Source organism: Zootoca vivipara, chromosome 2 (assembly GCF_965207765.1).
Source record: "Zootoca vivipara chromosome 2, rZooViv2.hap1.1, whole genome shotgun sequence".
Taxonomy (NCBI): Eukaryota; Metazoa; Chordata; class Lepidosauria; order Squamata; family Lacertidae; genus Zootoca; species Zootoca vivipara.
In genome coordinates, this window is record NC_142584.1 from 84,384,310 (window position 1) to 84,405,693 (window position 21,384).

A 21,384-nucleotide genomic window follows, 5' to 3' on the forward strand; every position below is an offset into this window, starting at 1 on the left:
AGGAGCAACTTTATACCACGTTGGACCAAAGACCCATCTACTTCACCATTGTCTATGGGTCTCCAGGATTTCAGGCTCGAATGTTTCCCAGTACTACCAGGAGACACCAGGGATCCAACCTGGAACCTTTCACATGGCGTGCAGCTCTACCGAGCAAGACAAAGTGCTGGGAACCTTTGGCCCACGAGGTGCTGCTTAACTACAACTCCCATCTTCCATGGCCACGGTCTGCGCTGCCTGGGGCTGATGGGAGTCCGTAGTTCAGCAACATCCGGAGGGCCGAACGTTTCCCCACACCCTCCCCTAATCCACCCCAGGTTCTACTCTTCTTATCCTTGCCCTGAAGGCTAAACCTCGACGCGTAGGGACCAACGACTGTGCCTACTAAATCGCGCCAGAAGAACTCTTCACATGCTTAGAGGCGGCCCCGCCTTTTTTATGAGCATGAAAGAAACTCGCCCCCAACTCAGGCGGGACCTGACACAGGTAAGCCGCAGCTTGGCGCGCGCCTAGCGACTTCTCTTTCAGCCGGACGCATCCACGGGGCAGGAAAGGGAGGGGGAGCCGCCTTCCGCACGTCTCGAACGAGCCGCGCAACGAGCTTCCGCTCGCTTTACTCCGCCTGATTCCCCTCGGCGAGAAGCGTCAGTGGCCGGGCCGGGAGGGAAAGGAAAGGTGTGGGAGGGCGGCGCGCCTCCCTTCAACGCCCTCTCCCTCTGTCTCTCTCCCCCCCCCTCGCGCGCCACCGCGCCGCCTTAGTCCGGCCCTGCCCCGCGCCAAGGTTTCCCTTTGCCCCGAGGGACTGCGCTGTGCTGCTCTCGCTTCGCGCCGGAGAGGCAGAGCCGGCGGCCGGAGGAGCTCGGCGTCGGGAGGCGCCCGCAGCGACGCCGCCAGCAGCAGCTGCGCGAAGCCCGGGCCATGAGGAGCCGCCGTGACTCTCTGGCGACTCCGCGCGACTCCCTCGCCGCCGCGGCCCCGGGGGATGCCCTCTAGGCGCGAGGATGAGGCAGAGCAGGGGACAGCGGATGGTCCTGGCCACTTGCCTGGGCTCTCTGCTCCTCGTCGTCTTCTACTTCCAGAGCAGCTCCAACCCAGGTGAGTTAAACATTCACCCCGCAGGCAAAGGTCCTCGACGCTGCCCCGCTCGCGTCGCCGTGTCAAGGCGCCTTTCCTTCTCTCTCTCAAGTTTGGGGTTCGCTGGGTGTTTGGACTTCCCAGCAAACTTCGGTAGCTGCTCATCTTTTAAGGTGACTCTTTCTAACGGGGTCTACCCGGAAGTAAGTCGTAGTGAAGAGGCAGTGTTTATTTTGTTTAACTTTTGAGACCACTTTCTAGACCGCTTCTCCAAGCGGTTGACAGAAGGAAACCTATCTCCGGAATGAAATCATTAACATTTAAAATCCATTTCCATCCAAGGTGCTCACACTAGCATGCCATGAAATAAAAGAAAAATAACCCAGCTAGCGTGAAAACAAGATCCAAGTTATAATTTAATATTAATTAGCTTCCAAAGGCCATGATAAACAATTAACATTTTAAGGGCTTTATTTAGGTTAAATGTGTAGGATTGCCTCCGAACACAGCTTCCTTTCTGGAAATTGTTGTCCTATAGTTGTCTGAGAGAAGCAAGCTGCCCATGTGGTGTCAGTTTTTTTTTTTAAATTAATGAGTCTATCAGTCTGCTGCTGGTTTGTTTTTAAAATGATACTCTTAAAGGTGGGTTTAAAACAGCAGCAGGGCAATAAAAATGGTGCAATTCAGTCTTGCATGCCTACTTGTGTGTTAAGTCCTATTGAACCCAGTGAGAAAACATAGGATTGGATTTACACAGTAGCTTTGAAAAATAGAGTAGCTGAACAATGCCCCAAACATTTTCAGTAAGTTAGATACATTTAAGCCCATTGATTTCAGTGGAAAATACTTAAGTGTGGGATTCATTTTCAACCCGAGTCAATGAAGAACATGAAGCCAATACCCAGAGAAGGCCTTTTATGATAGAAAAGAAGCTCCCTTACACTGAGTCAACCAATTGGTCTATATAGTTCAGTATTCCTTCCAGCAGCACCTTAGAGACCAACTAAGTTTGTCATTGGTATGAGCTTTCATGTGCATGCACACTTCTTCAGATACATTTCTTCAGATAGATTCCGTGCATGCACACGAAAGCTCATACCAATGACAAACTTAGTTGGTCTCTAAGGTGCTGCTGGAAGGAATTTTTTTAGTTTGTTTCGACTACGTCAGACCAACACGGCTACCTACCTGTAACTAGTTCAGTATTGTCTACACCGACTGGCAGCAGCTCTCAAGGGTTTACAGACAGGAATTTCTCTGAGCCCTGCCTGGAGATGCTGAGGATTGAACCTGTGACCTTCTGCTTACAAGGCAAATGCTCTACCACTGAGCCACAGCCTTTCCTCAAGTGGTTTCTAGGTAGGCCTTCCTGGGCAGTGAGTTTGAGAGAGTAGAGGTTGCTGTGGGGAAAGTCCTCATTCCAGGTCCTACTTAACTTCCCTGGGTAAACAGAGGGTCACAGAGGAATGCAAATGTGCCGACTCCTCCTAACTTAAGTGGGTCTTCTATATCATTTTCAACATATTTCTTTAAGCAAGTCCCAATGTTTTTTGCTTGAACGTACTTCCAAGTAAATTTATGCGGATCACAGCCTTGGGGGATCAGAGTCCTAAGTCCAGATTTCACTGAAAAAAGATGAATATGAAGCAACTCTAGATTTGTGAGATTAGCCGTGCCTTCTGTTTGTGGATAAAATCAGTCAGCTTTTATGTGCTGAGTTTTCTGAACCACAGCAAGGGTGCATCTTAACGCCAGGTACGTAAAATACTTTAGTAAGCAAATACCAACTTGCTGGAAAATCCTTCTTAAGTCGAATCAAAGAAACAGCCTAGGGCAACTCACTCTGAGATATTACATATTTTCTAGCTAAGATCATGTTCTCCATCAATGCACATTTTTGCAGTGGATTGTGAAACACAGACTATGCTTACTGCAAACAAAACTGTGTTTTAAAGCTGGTCTTGGCGTGGGTACCAGTGTGATGCAGTGCATCTGTAGCGGAGATGGAACTGACCGTGTGTTTCCTTAGGTATCCCGCAGAATTCAGTGGTGCTTACTCACAGGTAGCAGGTAAAGGATATCAGAGTGACTTTGTCCCTGCTGCTTTTGAGCTTCTATCCTAGCAGTGTGTTGCTCCTCCTCACAAAGAGTGGTATGTACTGTATAACTATTTTCGCCAACTAGCTTCCCTTTATTACTGAACTACTTCTCAGTGGTGGGGAGCAGCACACAGTGACAAAACAGTCCAAGTGAGAAAGCGCACATATGCATTCAAGTTGAATGGTTCTAAAACAGAGGTAGTTTCTGAGCTCTCTGTGCATATATACATCAGTGGGCTAAAACACGTTTTTATAGTGACCTGATAATGCTATATCTAGCAGCCCCAAGCAGATTATTAGCCATAGCATCAGCCATGTCTTTGGGCAGTGTGGATGGATTGAATCCTGAAGCTTCCAGCAGGGCTATAGGGAGAGAAAATGCATGGGAAGTCCTTTCAATGTGGAGAGTGGTCCCCATTCCTTTTCCCACTGAGAATGAATCTTCTCCATCTCACAATAGCTCATTGGCCATACTGCAATTCATCCTATTGGATGAGGTTTTACCCCTTCAGGAACATGCACACAGCACACTTCTGGAGCTGGGAGTCTGCGCACAGAAATGTATTTCACACATGTTTGACCTTAGCTGCACCTGAATTCAGCAGAACAATTTGGAACCAGTGTAAATTCACACCCTGAGGCCTGGGACAAAAGTCATCCTTCAGATGGGTGCAGTCCAGGTAACTTTAAGCACACGTTCAGAAGCACTTACTACTGTCTGTTACATTGATCTCAATGGGGCTTAAGCACAGCACATCTTCTGTGTGTGCACTCAGGGGAAAGTCCCATTGAGTTCAATGGTGCTTGTTCCCCGGTAAGTGTGTATAAGATTGCAGCCCTATTTTTTTATTTTTTTAAGGAGGGCTAAAGGCTATATGACTAGAAGCAGGCGTTCCAGTGAATTAGGGTTTAACTTCTTTGACTCCTGCTATATTTAATGAGCTATCTCAAGATGTTCTCTGGCTGTTTTATGAAGGCAGCAATTTCTCTTGTGTAATGAAAGCGTAGATCTTTTCTTTTCTGGAAAGTCACGGCCCAAGAATTCAGATGACGGATGATGAGGCTGTCAGCAGCGAATAAACTCCGACAGAGGGCCCACTTGAATTAAAAACTGAGTCAAATTCTGTGGCCAGTGAACTGATAGATTAATCTCCAAATTAATGTTTTCAGTTGAACAGCCAAACAATGCGAAGCCAAGAAGAGTTATAATTTTCTTGCATGTTTCCTGCACCTTTACTAGAAAGTATGTTGCTTATTATTTTCAGAGAAATATGCTTGCGTAATGCTTATGATTCAACAGTATGCCAGGGTCCTGCATGGCACTCTCAGCCAACATTAAGTTGACCTAAATGTTCCCACTTCCCACTAGGTTTAAAGATAAACAGAGAAGTACCCATTTGAGGGAAAGGAAAGCTACTGTGATAAAATAAAATGGTGCAGTTGATGTGCAGAGTATGTGGAGGAAGGGGAATGAATAGTTGGGCTGAGCAATATATCGATATATCATCCAAAACTGGTTTGAAGTCCATATTGTGATACCGGTTTTGTAATTTTTGACGGGCAATATATAGTGAATCATGATGTGTGTGCTTGTATGCTATGCAAAAATCACAATGTGGGGGGGAACTGTGAAGCCAGCCAATGCTTCTCTTGATTGCTGCAGCCCCTGTTAACTCTGCCGGCTCAGCTCTCCCCTATCTCATGCAGGGGGCAGTGAATCGCAAGAGCAGGGGCTGGCAAAATTCATGATGCAGGAAAAACTGCGAAGCCAGCCGTGAAGCTGCTACATAGCGCCATCCTTATTTGAGACATCACGATATATCGGTATATCACGATGTTGAAAACCAGATATCACCCAGCCATAATGGATGAATGACTAGGTTGGTTCATGTTTGCTTCTGAGTCTTTTCTTTTGGAGGACAGAAGACGTGTCCCGATCCCGGACACAGGTGTAGATCAGCTGTGTTATATTACTGCCACCAAGGCCCTTGCTTGCTCCAAAACCAGGCTGCAGGGATGTGATAACACTGGAGGAACTTTGGATCCTGACAGTCTGGGTGTGGCAGTGTAGGCCAGGTGATCTGTATAAGATGCCAAGAGACACCTTGTCAGCTAGGCTGATCTTCTGCTGGTGTTGGACTGTAGGCTTGTCTTGTGCCTGCTTCACCTGCTCCTGATTTTCATGTTTGTGCCTGAAACTGAGCCTTACAGCATTTCTGGAGAGGCAGACTCTGGAGTCCCTCTAAGCCAGGCATCCCCAAACTGCGGCCCTCCAGATGTTTTGGCCTACAACTCCAATGATCCCTAGCTAGCAGGACCAGTGGTCAGGGATGATGGGAATTGTAGTCCAAAACATCTGGAGGGCCAAAGTTTGGGGGTGCCTGCTCTAAGCTTTCCTCCTTTATATGTTCTCTTGCCTCTGACCTTGCTTTCCCTGATCCATGTTGTTGTTGTTGTTGTTGCTGCTGCTGCTGCTGCTGCTGCTGCTGTTGCTGTGTGGGGCCAGCCTCGGACTGAAAAAGTGTCCACATCCCTGCAGTAGCCTATATTTCCATTCTCTACACTCCTCTGGTTTTCCTGAGCAAACACCCAGACAGTACCTAACTAGTTATCTGAAATGTCCACACATTTTGAAAGTCGGTGGTTTGCCACTTGACATATTTTCAGTTAAAATTTGAGGAAGTCTTCACCTGGGGGGAAAAAACAATTGGGTGCTTTTATTTCAACTAGTTTTTAAAACGACACGGCTCTTTGTCATTTCAGATAGCAGAAGTGACTTACTTTCGAGCTGAGGAAATTCTTGTTGCTTTTGGTTTCTTTAATACCACAAAGGGGGGGGGGGAATTTTAAAGAACAAAGTGAACCTGTCACACGTTTCCTGTCAAGCTTCTTGCTTTCGCTTCCTTTTAAAGTTGTATTAATTTCTTTTTAAAAAATATTGTTAAGTTTATTTGGGTAAACCTGATTTGGACAGAAGAGTTGAATGTAGAGTTTTCTGTTAAGCGTGAACATAATTCATGGGGCATTGCTATTTCTGGGGGTGGGCAGGCAGGCCACCAAAGTTTTTAGTAGGCCAGTAACTATTATTTACAAGCTTAAAAAAACCTCACTCAGCTGTGTGCAGCATAGAATTGTCCACTGAGTAAGGCGAGTGGGTGGGTGACATTTACTGTATATTATTGTATATTAAGAACCTAAGAAGAGCCTACTGGATCAGACCAGTAACCCATCCAGGTCAGCATCCTGCCTTCATAGTGGCCCACCAGATGCACTCTCCCTTCCTGCTGTTTCCACGGTAGCAGCTGGTATTCAAAAGCGCACTGCTTGTGGCAGTGAAGGTAGAACATACCGTAGCTATCATGGCTAGCAGCCATTGTAGCCTCTACCTTCATGAATTTGTCTAAGCCCCCTTTAAGGCCATGCATGTTGGTGGTTGCCATTATCTCTTGTGGAAGCAAATTTCGTAATTTAACAGTGTGAAGAAGTACTTTACTTTGTCTGTCCTGAATCTACTGATGCTCAGCTTCATTAGATGTCCCCCTCCAGTCCTAGTGTCATGAGAGAGTGAGAAAAACTATTCTGTATCCATTTTCCCAACGCCATGCATACACTTTTTCTGCTTCTATCATGTCACATCTTACTTGCCTCTCCTCTAAATTTGTTGTTGTTGTTGTTGTTGTTGTTGTTGTTGTTGTTGTTGTTGTGTTAGTGATCCGTGAAGGGGCTCCTCTAAATTAAAATGCCCCAAATGCTGTAACCTTTTCTCATGGGGGAGTTGCTCCATTCCCTGGATCAGTTAATAAAAGGTAAAGAGCCTACTGGATCAGACCAGTAACCCATCCAGGCCAGCATCCTGCCTTCATAGTGGCCCACCAGATGCACTCTCCCTTCCTGCTGTTTCCACGGTAGCAGCTGGTATTCAAAAGCACACTGCTTGTGGCAGTGAAGGTAGAACATACCGTAGCTATCATGGCTAGCAGCCATTGGTAGCCTCTACCTTCATGAATTTGTCTAAGCCCCTTTTAAGGCCATGCCTGTTGGTGGCTGCCATTATCTCTTGTCGAAGCAAATTTCGTAATTTAACAGTGTGAAGAAGTACTTTACTTTGTCTGTCCTGAATCTACTGATGCTCAGCTTCATTAGATGTCCCCCTCCAGTCCTAGTGTCATGAGAGAGTGAGAAAAACTATTCTGTATCCATTTTCCCAACGCCATGCATACACTTTTTCTGCTTCTATCATGTCACATCTTACTTGCCTCTCCTCTAAATTTGTTGTTGTTGTTGTTGTTGTTGTTGTGGTTGTGTTAGTGATCCGTGAAGGGGCTCCTCTAAATTAAAATGCCCCAAATGCTGTAACCTTTTCTCATGGGGGAGTTGCTCCATTCCCTGGATCAGTTAATAAAAGGTAAAAGAAAAAGAAAAAGGTAAAGGACCCCTGACAGTTAAGTCCAGTTGCAGACGACTCTGGGGTTGCGGTGCTCAACTTGCTTTACAGGCCGAGGGAGCCAGCGTTTGTCCACAGACAGTTTTTCCAGGTCATGTGGCCAGCATGACTAAGCTGCTTCTGGCGCAACGGAACACTGAAACCAGAGCAGCGCACGGAAACACTGTTTTCCCCCTGGAGCGGTACCTATTTATCTACTTGTACTTTTTTGGGTGTGCAGGAGCTGGGACCGAGCAACGGGAGCTCACCCTGTCGCAGGGATTCAAACTGCCGACCTTCTGATCAGCAAGCTCAAGAGACTCAGTGGTTTAGGCCACCCGCATCCCTTTGATCAGTTAATAAATGAAACACCAATTCCAAAGTTGTAGACAAACCATTAACCATCAGCCAGGGCTATTAATGTGTAGAGAAGAAGCTAAGTAGCAATTTCTGTGCCCTGGACAGACCCAGCTTTTCTGGGAGCATTGCAGGAAACTGCTCCACCCACTGATCTGTTCAGGGCTGTGCCCTGCCTTGATGCAGATGGCTTTAAGCCCAGAATCTCCTGACTAGCAACCTGACTCTTTGATCTGAAGAGTGCACAATCCTATGGAGTGAGTCTGCTAATGAAATTCTGCAGTCTTGGCTTTTGTTATTTTGCAGTGGGGCAACAACTAAGGCAAGTGAGGGTCACACCCAAGAGGTAGGGAAGCCCTTCTGGTGTGAGATGCTCTGAGGAAACAATGCGCTTGAGTCTCCTCTCTCTCTGAGCTCAATCCCAGCTGTGTCTGTTTTAAAATGCCAAACATGAAAACTGAACTGAGAGGCAGGGCTTTCTCCCTTTCTTTATCAGTTAATTATGTCTACAGCAGTTTTTCCACACCGTTTGCACAGTTTCACCCTTCTGAAGGGTGGATGTGGCTGGCTCTCCTGCAGTATCACTACAGAGGCTGAAAGCATCAGTGAAGTGCCATTGAGTGATTGGGGGCAGTTTACACTGTTGCCTTTCTATTCTGATACAAAATGGATAAGATTAAAAAGTGGTTAAAATGTTTGCAAAGCTAGATAAATTCAATAGGCTGCAGAATGATATCCCACCAGCCCCAGAGGTTGGGTGCCATTTTGAAATGTGTTGTTTGTGCATCTGTTTCATGGTGTGCATGGCTGATAATGCTAGCAGATGTTGAGAGTGCAGATTCCTGTCAGCCGCAGCAAGTGTGACCATTGTAGTCCAGCAACCTCCGGAGGTCAGCCCCTGAACTTCTTCAAAATCAGGATATTTGTATATAGGTTTCTGTTGCGCATGGGCTATTTAGGTCGTGAGTGCATGGATTTCAAGCTTGCAAGATCTACTTTGTTTTCGTTTGCTAGTTTTGTTAGAGAGGCATACCCGCTGGAGCAAGTTCACAGTGGGAGAATAGTGGTTTGGGAAAGAAACCAGATACCAAATGGTGGCTCATGGGGTGGAGCCTGTTACCTGTAACAGCACATGAACCAGACACGGGGATAAACGGAATATAATAATTCTAATCTCACAACTTGAGCCTTTTTTATCTTGCTGCTGATAAACAATTGGAAGTCAGCAACACTTTGATCTACTTCAATTCATCCAGCTTTCTGCCTGCAGGTGCCAATGTACCTTGTGCCCAAACCAAGCAAACCCATTCACCCTAGTCACTTGCTCTCTGCACCTAGAACAACTGTGTGGAGAAGGAGGGAGCATGGCCATGCCACATTGACTCTGGCCCTGATTCTGCAGGTGTTTCTGTCCCTCTGGGCAATTGTATATCTGCTCAGCTGACCTCTGTTTTCCTCAAGAATATGATTGAAAGTACAGCCCCACCATGAAAGAATGACCTCTGTCTAAATTCATTGTTGTTTGCACTCAGCTGTGCGTTTTTATTCCCATGCCCATTTTTTTAAATATGTAATTTCCTATTAAGATAAGGAGCAAGAGGCTAAACAAAGAGAGGTTATTGTGGGATAATTACTTATCCACCAGTAGCAACTAACCCTTTGTTATAGTGTAAGGTTTTTTACACACACACACACACAAAATGTTAAAGTTTTTATTGATTAAGGTCATTGCAAGAGTGTAGAAAATATTCTATGTAAATTTGCTAAATTATTTCTATGCTTATGATATCCTCAACTTCTGATTGGTTGAGAGCCAAATGAGCAGCCTAACTTCTTATGACATGTGTTCATGTGAAACACACAAGCACACACACAAGAGAGAGAGGGAGGGAGGGAGCTTCCCAGGAAGCCATTGCAGTGACTGCCGCATACCTGATTCTGAGATGCAATGGTGGGCAAAGGATTTCTTAACCCTTCTCCAGTGGCTGCACAAATTCCAGTGTTTCTTGCTGGAAAGGTAAGCCCACTACTTACCTTTCCTCCTGCAGGCATTCTATACAAATACTCAAACTAACAAGATCTCCTTGCAGAAATGCAGCCCACATATTACATAATTTTGATTATTATTCTGATCTTAGTTTCTGCACGATAGGGAATTCTCAGTGGGTCGCTCCCCACAAGTTATAAAACTGCCTCCCATATGACTTTTGGTTGTTCTCATTTAGGTGCCAGGTGAAAAGTTTTTCCCCCTGTTTACTCAGGCCTTTGGAATGCAATCCACGTTTTTGCCAATGCTGCTGTTTTGTATAAGGGCACTTCTGGATGACCTGTTTGTTGAGCATTCATGCAGACTTGTTTGCAGGGAGATTAGATGAAGTTGGCTGTTTCATGAGCGGTTAGATGATGGTGAGTCAAAGCATGTTTTCCTTTCACTTCCCCTGTTGCAAGAAGTCTGATCTTTAGGGGAAGTGGGTTTCATGGGCAAGACCTCTTAATCAACTAGAATAGTGCAAGCCAAGTTTGCCATTAAGAGATTAAAGATTGTGATAGTCTTTAATGTTGCTGTCATTTGTTGTTGTTGTTTTAAAAAATATTGCTGTGTTATATAGCTTGCTGCTCTGTGCTCTCATTGGGAGGAAAGGTGGGGTAGAAGCACAAGGAGATACTGAATGAATGAAGGCAGGCAGCCGGGAGGACTTGGGTCTTTGGGCAACTGGCAGATATATAAGCATATCTGGTTCAACAACTGGGATGGAACAGATTTCACTTTGCCTGTGACAAGTAGGCCTTGGTCCCAGTTTCCCGGGGACAGTCCCTGGATTTACAAATCAGTCCCCATACAAAATCCATGGAAGCTGAAAAGTGACCCTGGATTCATTGAAAAAAATCTGGTAACCTTAAAGTAGGCAGAAGTGCAAAACTCTGAGAGGCCCTCTTTTTCTTTACTTCTTCTAACTCAATTGTTTCAGCTGCAGACCTTTTGTCAGCTTAGCTTCCCATATGCGTGTAATGTGAGAGGCTGTTGCTAGAGAGAGGGGGAAGAGAGCAGGCCTGTGCTGAATGAAGGTCCTCGTGTCAGCAGAAACAGCAACGCTGGATAACACATGTTGGAATTTCATTTCTGCAGACACCATGGCTTCCTTCAGCGTTGAACAATAGGGGTGCAGTACAGGCTTGGCGATCCCATTCCTGCATGCATGTGGCCTGGACCACGGCTGCTTTGCATGCGGCACAAGGAAAGGGCCATAGCTTAGTGCATGAGTAGGCAAACTAAGGCCCGGGGGCTGGATCCGGCCCAATCGCCTTCTAAATCCAGCCCGCGGACAGTCAGGGAATCAGCATGTTTTTACATGAGTAGAATGTGTGCTTTTATTTAAAATGCATCTCTGGGTTATTTGTGGGGCATAGGAATTCGTTCACCCCCTTCCCCAATATAGTCCGGCCCCCTACAAGGTCTGAGGGACAGTGGACCGGCCCCCTGCTGAAAAAGTTTGCTGACCCCTGGCTTAGTGGCAGAGCACATCCGTTGCATGTGCAAGATCCCAGATTCAGTCATTCACAAGGGCATTCTCTTGCCCACCCCCAAATTACCTTCCATGTCTGTAGAAGGGGTTAATAATAAGAAATGCAGGTAGGGATTGAAAACTTTTTTAAAAAAATTAAAAATCCCATGCATATCTTTCTTTTTTTTAATCATTAGTTTTTGCTTGATTCCGAGTTTTTGGCTCTGGCAGATTAGAACAGCTTGATGCCGGTGCCTCCTGTCCAGTCTACAGCACATCCCTTTCCCACCTCCATAGCCTGGAATCCCAAGGACTTCTGTCTTCCATTTTTTGCTTCCACTATTTTCTTAGGTACAACTTGAGCAACAATTTCTTTAGATGCCCTTCTCTCCCAGCAGTAACAGAGCTTTTCCCTTTATGCATCTCAGCTGGCTGCTTCCGATTGGTTCTTGTCTTGGCTTCTGTAAGAGAGTGAGTAGCTGGGGGGAAAGTTCTGCTCACATTGGGGAGGAGAGGGTTACAGATTTCTTAGTGTCTTGGCTTATCTGGGGTGAAGCTGGACAGAGCTAAAAGTGCTGGCCTTCCAACTTTTGCTCACTCCCAAATATGGCCCCTTGCATTTTATTACATTTTTTATTTTTATTTTTTAAATTGTTGCTGATCCGCAGCCTTTATTGGAAACAACTTTGCATTTGGAGCTGTTATAGCTGGAGGATTGCTCGGCATTGACGTCCTAGCTGTCTGTCGGCCTTTCTATTTTAGCATTGCAAATATTGAAGCAAGCAAGTGGGTTTGTTTTTCCGTGTGCATTTCTCTCTCCACATGTTCCGTTTGCAGTGGCAGCTAGAACTGTGCTGTCTTGTTGCAGTGTTTGGGGTGGGACTGAAGCTTCAAGACTTCCCCTTGCAAGACTTCTTTGCACCTCACAAAGCCTGGAAAGCTGCTCAGCCAGCGGGACTTCGGAAAACACTTGGAGAGGTCCATGAATTTGCTTTGCACATTCACTAGACCCTTGTTTTGACTCTTTGGCCTATGCTATTTGACTCTGAAAAAAGTAGCAGTTGTAAGGAATCTACATTTCACCGTGATTGCACTTATACTCTGGGACTCCCTGAGAGGAGCCTGTTTTTGGCACCTGCTAAAAACACACTGTGTGTGTGTGTGTGTGTGTGTTTAGGCAAGCCTGCAAAGACATGTAAAGCTGGTAGGTATTTCCATAGGTAGTTTCATTTCATAATGTGTATTTTAAATTGCTAGTTTTATTTATATTTTGATTTTTTTAAAATTTAAACTTGTTTCGACTTCTGCTAATAATTTGAACGTATATTTTAAATTTTAGGTATACAGATTAGAGGTTTTAAATAACAAAATAAAAGAATAAGCTGCTCCTTAACTCCTGCAACAGCTGACCTACCCTAGCTAGATAAACAGGGCTGGCCCTTAGCATGGCCACTGGCTGACTACAAGATGGTTTGAGGTTGTAGCATCTCTTCCCTCGCCTTCCTTCAAGATGCCACTGGATTCTTCTGTTATGAGAGAAGCATCCTCTTGCGGTCAATTGTTCTAAGTCAGGGTAGCTAATGTGCCACCCTGCAGATGTTGTTGGCTTTCAACTCCCATCATCCTTGACCATTAGCCCTCTGGTAAGGGCTGATGGGAGCTGTAGTTCAATGACATCTGGAAGTGTCACAGTGGCCACCCCGCTCTAAGGCAAAGATGGAGATCCAGGTGTCATTGGGCAACTTCAAGGCCCCTCCTGCTCTCCCTTCTTAGGGTTATTTAACTGAGTTCGGACTGAACATCCATTCAAGATAGAGCATCTCTCCAAACAACGGACTCTCCTCTGCATAGTAGGGCACATGATCACCCTGTCTGCACCCTGAAGCTCAAGGAGAATATTCTACATGTCCCCAGCTGAGTACCCCCCTTCCTGTTATTTTTCCTTATTTAATTTTTAATTATTGGTATTATTCACAGAAACCTACAAAAAGCATAAATAAAATCCCATTCTAGAGACTAGCAGGCACAGCAAACAGCAATGCAGTTTGTTAGCAATCACTCTCCTCCTCCTCCTCCTCCTCCTCCTCCTCACAATTCAAATTCCCGGGATTCCCTGTGCAGAAGAAGGAACCACGACACCACTTAGTCATTTTAACAAGCTGTCTCATCTCCGCTTCAAATGCAGCGAAGTCTTTGTGATTCACTCAAGCCAAAGGGAATGAAGATACGCTGGGAAGATGTGGAAAAGATAGGCCTCTATCTTCATACTCCCATAATCTGGTTGCTGTACCGTGGGCTGGAATTCATCAGTTCCAGATGTGGAACTGGCAGCCTCTCTAGAAACAAGCCAACCAGGCTTGCCCAGCACCTCTGAGGAACGCCAGGCTGCGAGCGATACATCATCAGGGGAAATGTGTTTCTCCCACTTGTGCGTGTGACCTTGGGAGTTCCTTGAATTAATTTGGTGACGTATGAGAGCAATAGCATGAATGAATTGTGCAGTTCTTAGAGGCGAGACAGGTGGGTCACTTTTTACTCTGGAGGAATCAAAGGATTGAAGGCCTGGACACAACCTGCGTTTGAGGCTGGGATAAGAGAGTGAACAAACATGGAGCAGAATTTGAATTAATGTGGAAAGCTCTCAGATCCAAGATAGTCCAAGACTAGATCCTCTGGGCAGAGGCCAGCTTTCTGTGCTGAGTCTGTGGGAAAACAGCTTGCTGCACAATCGCATGTGGGTCTCCGATGTTGCCTTTGTGGGAAACCTTTTGCTCTGTTGTATCCAGACCAAAGTTTGTTGCTTTCTCTCCATACCTCCACTGGCAGCCTTGGTATTTTTGGCACCAACACATCCAAAAGCCATGTCACAAAGGAAGCATACTTACTTAACCATTTGTGGGTTGAACATGCTGTGCCACTCTCTTCCATATGCTGCTGATTCCATCTATGGCCAAGCAGCTATTCGGGGATTTAATGCAGAAGGCCAGTTTTTGGAGATCACCCTGTAGCTTGGTAAGCAGGATATCTTTCAATATCACAGATGTTGATACAACCATTCAAAAAAACCCAGAGATGCAAAATAGCTTCTTATTGTGGGCTGGTTCAATGCACCTAGTTCTCTGTCAAGTGCTGGATGAGGAAAGCAAAACATAAATAAAAATGAAGTCCTTTTGCATCCATACCTGGTGATAGGGCACCTTGCTGCTCTGGGGACAAAGGTGGACTTTGTCTTGGTTTGGCTGAGTGGAGTCCAGGTGGTCTGCTTCTTGCATCTTCTTCTTCTGGAATTCTGGCAGGCTTTTCTGACATGTCTCTGGATTTTTCAGTACAAGATTTATAACAGGTTTAAACCTTCAACTCTGATATATCTCCCCTTTCAGGCCATTTGGCTAGAATGTTTGTATCCCATAATGAGAAACAGTGAAAGTGGTTTGCAGGCACACTGGCAAAAGTGCTGACTTGGCTTTGGGACTTCCTTTTGGAGGCCAGGTGTGCAGGCATCCAGGTAACTAGTACTGATGGCTTGGAAACTGGAGTCTCCTTTAACCAACAGCAACACATGCTTCATTCTCAGTGAGGTAGTAAACCTGTTTTCAGGCTGAATTACTTCATACTGCAGGTGGCGACTTGTATGCATTTGAGTGCTCTCCATAAAGTAATAATAATAATATCCTGCATGTACTATTATTCAGTGATACTGTATATGATTAGACTTAAGGTTATCTCATGTTGAATCAAGCTCTGAGCCAGGAAATGGGAAGCTAAGGCTGATGCCTTAACAGACATGATCAATGATGTTCTGCAGTGTCATTGATTGTGCTTGCTTACAACTTGGCTCTCCATAAGCCAACAGTTTCCCTTTGTCTTTTAAGTCCAAATCCAGATGTGGAGGGTGAAAACACCTCACAATGTCTTGTATTGCCTTATGAAATGTTTGAGCCTGACTGTGTTGCTTGAGGGATCCTCCCGTGAGTTTGACCCATGCTGCTTCATTGCTTACGTTAGTAGCCATCATAATGGGTTAAAGCAGGCACCCCCAAACTCGGCCCTCCAGATGTTTTGGGACTACAATTCACATCATCCCTGACCACTGGTCCTGTTAGCTAGGGATGATGGGAGTTGTAGTCCCAAAACACCTGGAGGGCCAAGTTTGGGGGTGCCTGGGTTAATGAGTGGGAGATGGAGGACTCCTTGAATGCAGCAGGGGCAAGACTCTGGCTCAAACGAAAGTTGAATCAGGTAGTTAGACAAAATGGATGGAAAAACACCATAATTTGCATATTTCTGATCTTGGCGCTTTTGCCATCACTACTTCTGACTGATCTCAATGCCCATGAAGTCTAGAACCTTTTCTTTTGAATGTGGGGATGCATTCCAAAGTTAACTATCCAACTCAGCCTTAGCTGCACTTGAGCTCATTAAGGGAGCCTGATTCTGTTGGGTCTTCACCAGTATATATGTAGCCAGCCACAGCAAGCCTTTATTCAAAGTGGGCAGAAGTGGTGCAGTTCTCCTCCTCCTCCTCCTCCTCCCTTTCCCCCTCTATATTAAAATAGGGAAAGCTCCCCTACTGAGATGTCTACCTCCCCTGAATTTCCAAGCCATTAGAAAATAAATTCTGGCAGCTGGGTTTCCTCAGGTCACAGACACTTTTTGTAGTGAGTAATACCAGCTGATTTTAATGTCATTGTTCTTTAACCCAATTGAATCGGATTAAGGTAAGGAAACTGTCTGGCTTAATTAGGATTAACCAGAGGTCAAGTTCAGAGCAAGTGATCAAAGCCCAACTAATCCTGATGCATACACATTTTTTTCACTGTTCACAGTGACAATCATCACCAGTCATTTTATGCTGCCAACCCTTAATTCCATCTTTCAGGGATCCTTTTCCAGCAAAACCACACCACAGGAGTGCAAATGGAAGCCAAGTACGGAATGGCCAAGTTTTCCTTAGTATCGATAATAAGATGTTCCAGAATCCATATTTGGACAATGCCAGTATTAGGCCAACCAAGGGTCTTTGCTGACCTAGCATGTTGTTGGTGCCATCTAAGGGTCAAATCATAGAGCTAGATGGAAGGGGGTCTCGTAGACTTATCTAGTCCAACACTCAACTTCAAACAGAATATCCCCAGAGCTGGAGCAGTCCCAACAGGTGGCTGCCCAACCTCTACTGAACTACTACCCCAATCAGCACTGGCCACTAGGCCAAGAATGTGTGGGGCTAATGGGGGTTGGAGTCCAAAGGCATCTGGAGGGCCACAGTTTCCCCAGCTGTGCTCTACTAGTAGGTCTCCAGTAAGGATTAGCCCATCAACCACCAGCCAACATTAGCTCAATTAAGCTTTTGGTTTTGCATTCTGCCTAGAACTGCAAAATCAAATAGGTCCAATCCAGAGCAGGTCACAATATATGGCTTATGGTGTGTTGGCCTGCCATGGCTGGAACAGGCTGCAAAACGATGACAACATTATTCAGCGGAAAAGCCAGGCGTCCCACCCCCAAACAAATTCTCTTAGCTGAAAGGAGGCTTTCTGATTTGACGCATGCAAACCAATCGCAGTGAACTCTTATTTCCCCCCTTTTCCTGTGTGTTTGTTTTGCTGAACTCTAAAATAGATCTGAGATTAGATATTGCAAATGTTCAAAACTTCAGAGAATCTCTCGGGTGTGCTGTGAACAAGTTGGGGTATAAATGAATAGCTGTGAACACTGCATAATTTCTGGGCAGAAAGCTCACCCATTTTGTGTGCTTGCACACCAAAGCTTTTAAAATACAGGATGGATTTATCATTTATTTATTGTGAAGCTTTTTGTGATATGGTTTACATTTTCAAGTCCGGGCTCAAATTTTCTGTTTTCTATGGTTGCTCCAGCTTCTTTCTATAAAAGATAAGATGATGTGTTCTCTCGAACCAGCCTTCTTGAGACTAGCGATGGCAGTTCACCTGCTCAGGGTCCCATTCAGTCTCTGAGGGGTCTTTTATTCTCCCAGCCAACATTAAGCACCCCATATTCGTGATCAGTTTTGAAACAGCTGGGAGAACACTTAAGTGACTCCCACTTAGGAGTGTGGCATTCTAAGGTAAGGAGAAATCCGAATGATATTTTTTTTAATAGAAAGTATGGGCTATTGGGTTGACGACAACATTGTGTGGATGCTGCAAAAAAAGATGTGTGTGTGAGCAGCTCAAATTGCACAATAAATTTCTGTCTGTGAACATCCTGAAACTCTAACACAAATCCCCAAACAAATGCATTTATGATTCTCAAAATGTGGAGTATTTCCTTACTGGCATCTGGACACCAGGGGGAAAAATAGCTGAACGTTCCTTTGCTGTTTCAGCTGTAGTCAAGCTCAGGTGCAAAGTTGCTAATGGCCACAGGGTCTCACACTTTGCCCCCCCCCCCAAAAAAACCCCCAATTTGAACCCTTGCACAGCTGCAGATACCACAAAGAGCAAAAAGTGGGCAGTGCTGCGTCTTTTGCCGGGCACAAGCTAAACTGGCACTCCAGGTACTTGGAATTTTTTTCTGCAAGATTTTCATTTACCTTTTGCTTAGAAGGAAATGGACTCTTTATTTGAAGAAAAGGTAAAATGGCATATGCATTGATTACTGTCAAAAGTATAAAAGAAAAGCACTCAATTCATTGTACGTAATGGGAGTTTTATCTGATGACGTGGGCTATTGCATCTTGCCCAAAGCAAACAAATTTGGAAATGGCAGACTTGAAGTTTTTATTTCCTTCTAAATGTTACTTTTAACACATCTGGAACTGGTTTAATTGCTTTTCTTCAATCACAAATATTTGCATATAGCTGTATTTTATTTTAAAATAGAATAAAGTGTGAGTTTTAGAAAGTGGCCAAGACTGAAATTCAGAGGCAAGGAAATTAAAAGCTAAGGACAGTTATTTGATGCTCTAATGAGCTTCATCCAGTCTGTTTCCTGTCCCTGAGAGCAGTGGAAAAGAAGAGTTTTCAACCTAGCAGTCACATTTTAAAAAATTTGGAACCCAGCTCTTTGAGATGACTTAGCTGTGGTTGCTGGCATTTACTTTTCTTCTGTCTCGATGCCTGTTAAATTTGTTAACAGCGAATGCGTCTCCTGGTAGGAGCACATCATATAGCTGACTACAGGCTCCAAAAATTATGCTGCCAGGAATAACTAACAGTACGTCAGAATTGGCCCTGGGACAGAAAACTTTTTTTTGCTTTATGAAAGGAGTTCTCTGGAGTGATCCATATGGGGGGAAAATGAAATTGGAATGCAGAATTCATTTTCAGGAACCCAGTCTCTTGCTTCTGGATCTTTCATACAAAAACCATATGGATTTTGAATTCTGACAGTGTTGTCCACCCCCACTTTAAATGGCTTTTTTCTTAAATACATATATTCTTTGGAGTAGGGAGGGTGCCTATATTGACCATAGGCATTGCTCCACAGAGTAAAAGAAAAGAGAGAGATGTCTGATTATTGTGCCCTACATCTCCAGAGTTCACAAGAAGCTAGTTTCACAAAACTATGGAATTTGCTCCCACCAGAGGTAGTAGTGATGGCCACCTATTTGGGTGGTTTTAAAACGAATTTAGAAAAAAATATGGAAGATAAGGCTATTTATCAATGGCTACTAGCCACAATGGCTTTGTTCCACCTCCATCAGAGGCTGCACCACATTGGCACCCATTGTGGTTACAGTCATACCTCGGTTTAAGTACGCTTCAGTTTGAGTACTTTCAGTTTAAGTACTCCGCGGACCTGTCTGGAACGGATTAATCCACTTTCCATTACTTTCAATGAGAAAGTTCGCTTCAGGTTAAGTACAGACTTCCGGAACCTATTGTGTATAATAATTTCCTTTAGGTGCTACTTTTTCCTCCTCATTCTGCTCTCTTTCAACTGGGCTTGCTGCTCTCTTTTTGCCCCCCACCCCAAAAAGAAATCATTTTAAATGAATTGTAGGAAGAGAGTTCTAATTTTTTACTGCTGTTTGCTGGATGACTGCATATGAACCAGTGACTCATCAAACCTTTCCAAGTATGTGTATGTGTGTTGGCCAGAAACTTGCTTTCCTTATCGGCAGGGGATGAGGTGGGTGAGCAAGCAGTTCTCATTAGTTTCTAGCAGTCCACATGCTCTCTTATATGAAGGAGCCGCAGCCTGTTTTATTTTGGGGTGTGGGGTGAAGAGAGGGAAAGGAAGGATCCATGCAAACTGTGCCTTTAATGGAGTGTGTATGGAGCTGTTTCCCTCTGACAACAGTATGTTGGAAATGTCTGTACTGTATGGGGAAAGGGGAATTTGCTATTCCATGCAAACTATATATGCCATGTGCCATGGTCGCCTCCAGACTGTGCCACCATTTTCCAGGAGGGATTCAATGGCATACTGGCAGTCAGTTAGAGTATGTTGAAGTGCTCTGTCAATACAAATCTGCTTTGAGAAAAACGAAAACTTCTGAACTTTTTCTGCGGTAAGGAAAGTGACGAGGGGGTGTGCTAAAAAATGTGGGACGGCAGTCAATTGATGTGAAGTCTTATAACATCTGTGCAATCAAACTGGAACAAATGCTTGATAAAGAGCAAGCACAGTATAGCCTCCATGCAAGCTTTGGGCTTGCAAATCAGGATTAAATGCTCAGTGGTCAAGATGTCTGGAGGAACTCCCAATTGCCCCCAAATGCAGTTTTGCTGTTTCCTCAGTTGAGGGAGTGCATGTGTGAAAGAGGGAGGAGAGAGAGAAAAAAACTGTTTACATGGATTTTGAGAAAGACCTATATAAACTAAATTTTACTGCAGCTCAAAACTCCATGTTGTTTGTTCAGAAGACTTCCACAGCCCCTTTATCAGTCTGTCTACACTTTCAGTAGTGAATCCTGAATTGGAAGTGAATTTTGTATTTACACAACAATGAAACAAAAAAAATCCTCTGTCTACACAGGCACAAAGGAAGAGTTCCTTATCTTTTGTTATCTTTTGTCTTCATACAGTTCATTATGTGTGTGTGTGAGAGAGAGAGGGAGGGAGGGATGGACGGATTGTGCTCTGTTCTATCTTCCAAAAATAGGCAGTTCTATCTTGCTGCTGTTCTGAATCTGTAGAGTTGGCACAAATCAATATGGATGGCTTGTGCCATGGACAGCCAAACTACAGAACTGTTTCGAAACTAGTATCCAATAGGCTTGAGATTCATCTTTACAGTGGGCTAAGGGATGATTGGGGGAGGGGGAGAGACATGGTTCCTTCTAGAGCAGGCATCCCCAAACTGCGGCCCTCCAGATGTTTTGGCCTACAACTCCCATGATCCCTAGCTAACAGGACCAGTGGTCGGGGAAGATGGGAATTGTAGTCCAAAACATCTGGAGGGCCAAAGTTGGGGATGCCTGTTCTAGAGCGACTGTTTGAATTAGGGGTAGGTGGCACTGCTTTGCAGTGGATCTGGTCTGACATGGATGGTTATTTACAGAGGGACCTCATTACTGTGCCTCCTCTGTGAGAAGTCCAGAGGGTGTCCTTTTCTGATGTGGCTCCCTGCTTGTGGAATGCTCTCTCCAGGGAAGCTTGCCTGGCACCTTCATTGCATATTTTTAGGCACCAGGTGAAAACATTCCTCTACTCCCAGGCCTTTGGCTAATAAAACAATCAATGGCCTCTTAAACTGTGGGAGGTATAGTTCTTGTTTGTTACTATGGCATGTGTTTTTATGTTGTAAACCACCCTGTGATCCTTTGATGAAGGGTGGTATAGAAATTGGATTTTTAAAAATAATAATGGTAGATAGGAGGTTATCGTAACACCAAGTTGAACCAGAGTCTGTTTAGCTCAACTGGCAGCCTCCACACAGTCTCTACACAGACTGGCAGCAGCTCTGCAGAATCTCTTTCCTGGAACTGTCCTGCAAACCCTTTGCACCATTTCTTCCCTCA

At 44.8% G+C, this 21,384-nt stretch overlaps 1 protein-coding gene across 1 annotated transcript in view; it reads left to right on the forward strand.

The window, feature by feature from the left end:
• Nucleotides 1-468: 468 nt before the first annotated feature.
• Nucleotides 469-21,384, forward strand: part of LOC118080755 (carbohydrate sulfotransferase 11) — a 48,624-nt gene continuing 27,708 nt past the window's right edge. Inside the window, exon 1 of the mRNA XM_035106483.3 lies at nucleotides 469-1,095. Coding sequence (XP_034962374.2) covers nucleotides 1,002-1,095 — 94 coding nt within the window. The 5' untranslated portion in view covers nucleotides 469-1,001. The remainder of the gene's footprint in view (nucleotides 1,096-21,384) is intronic.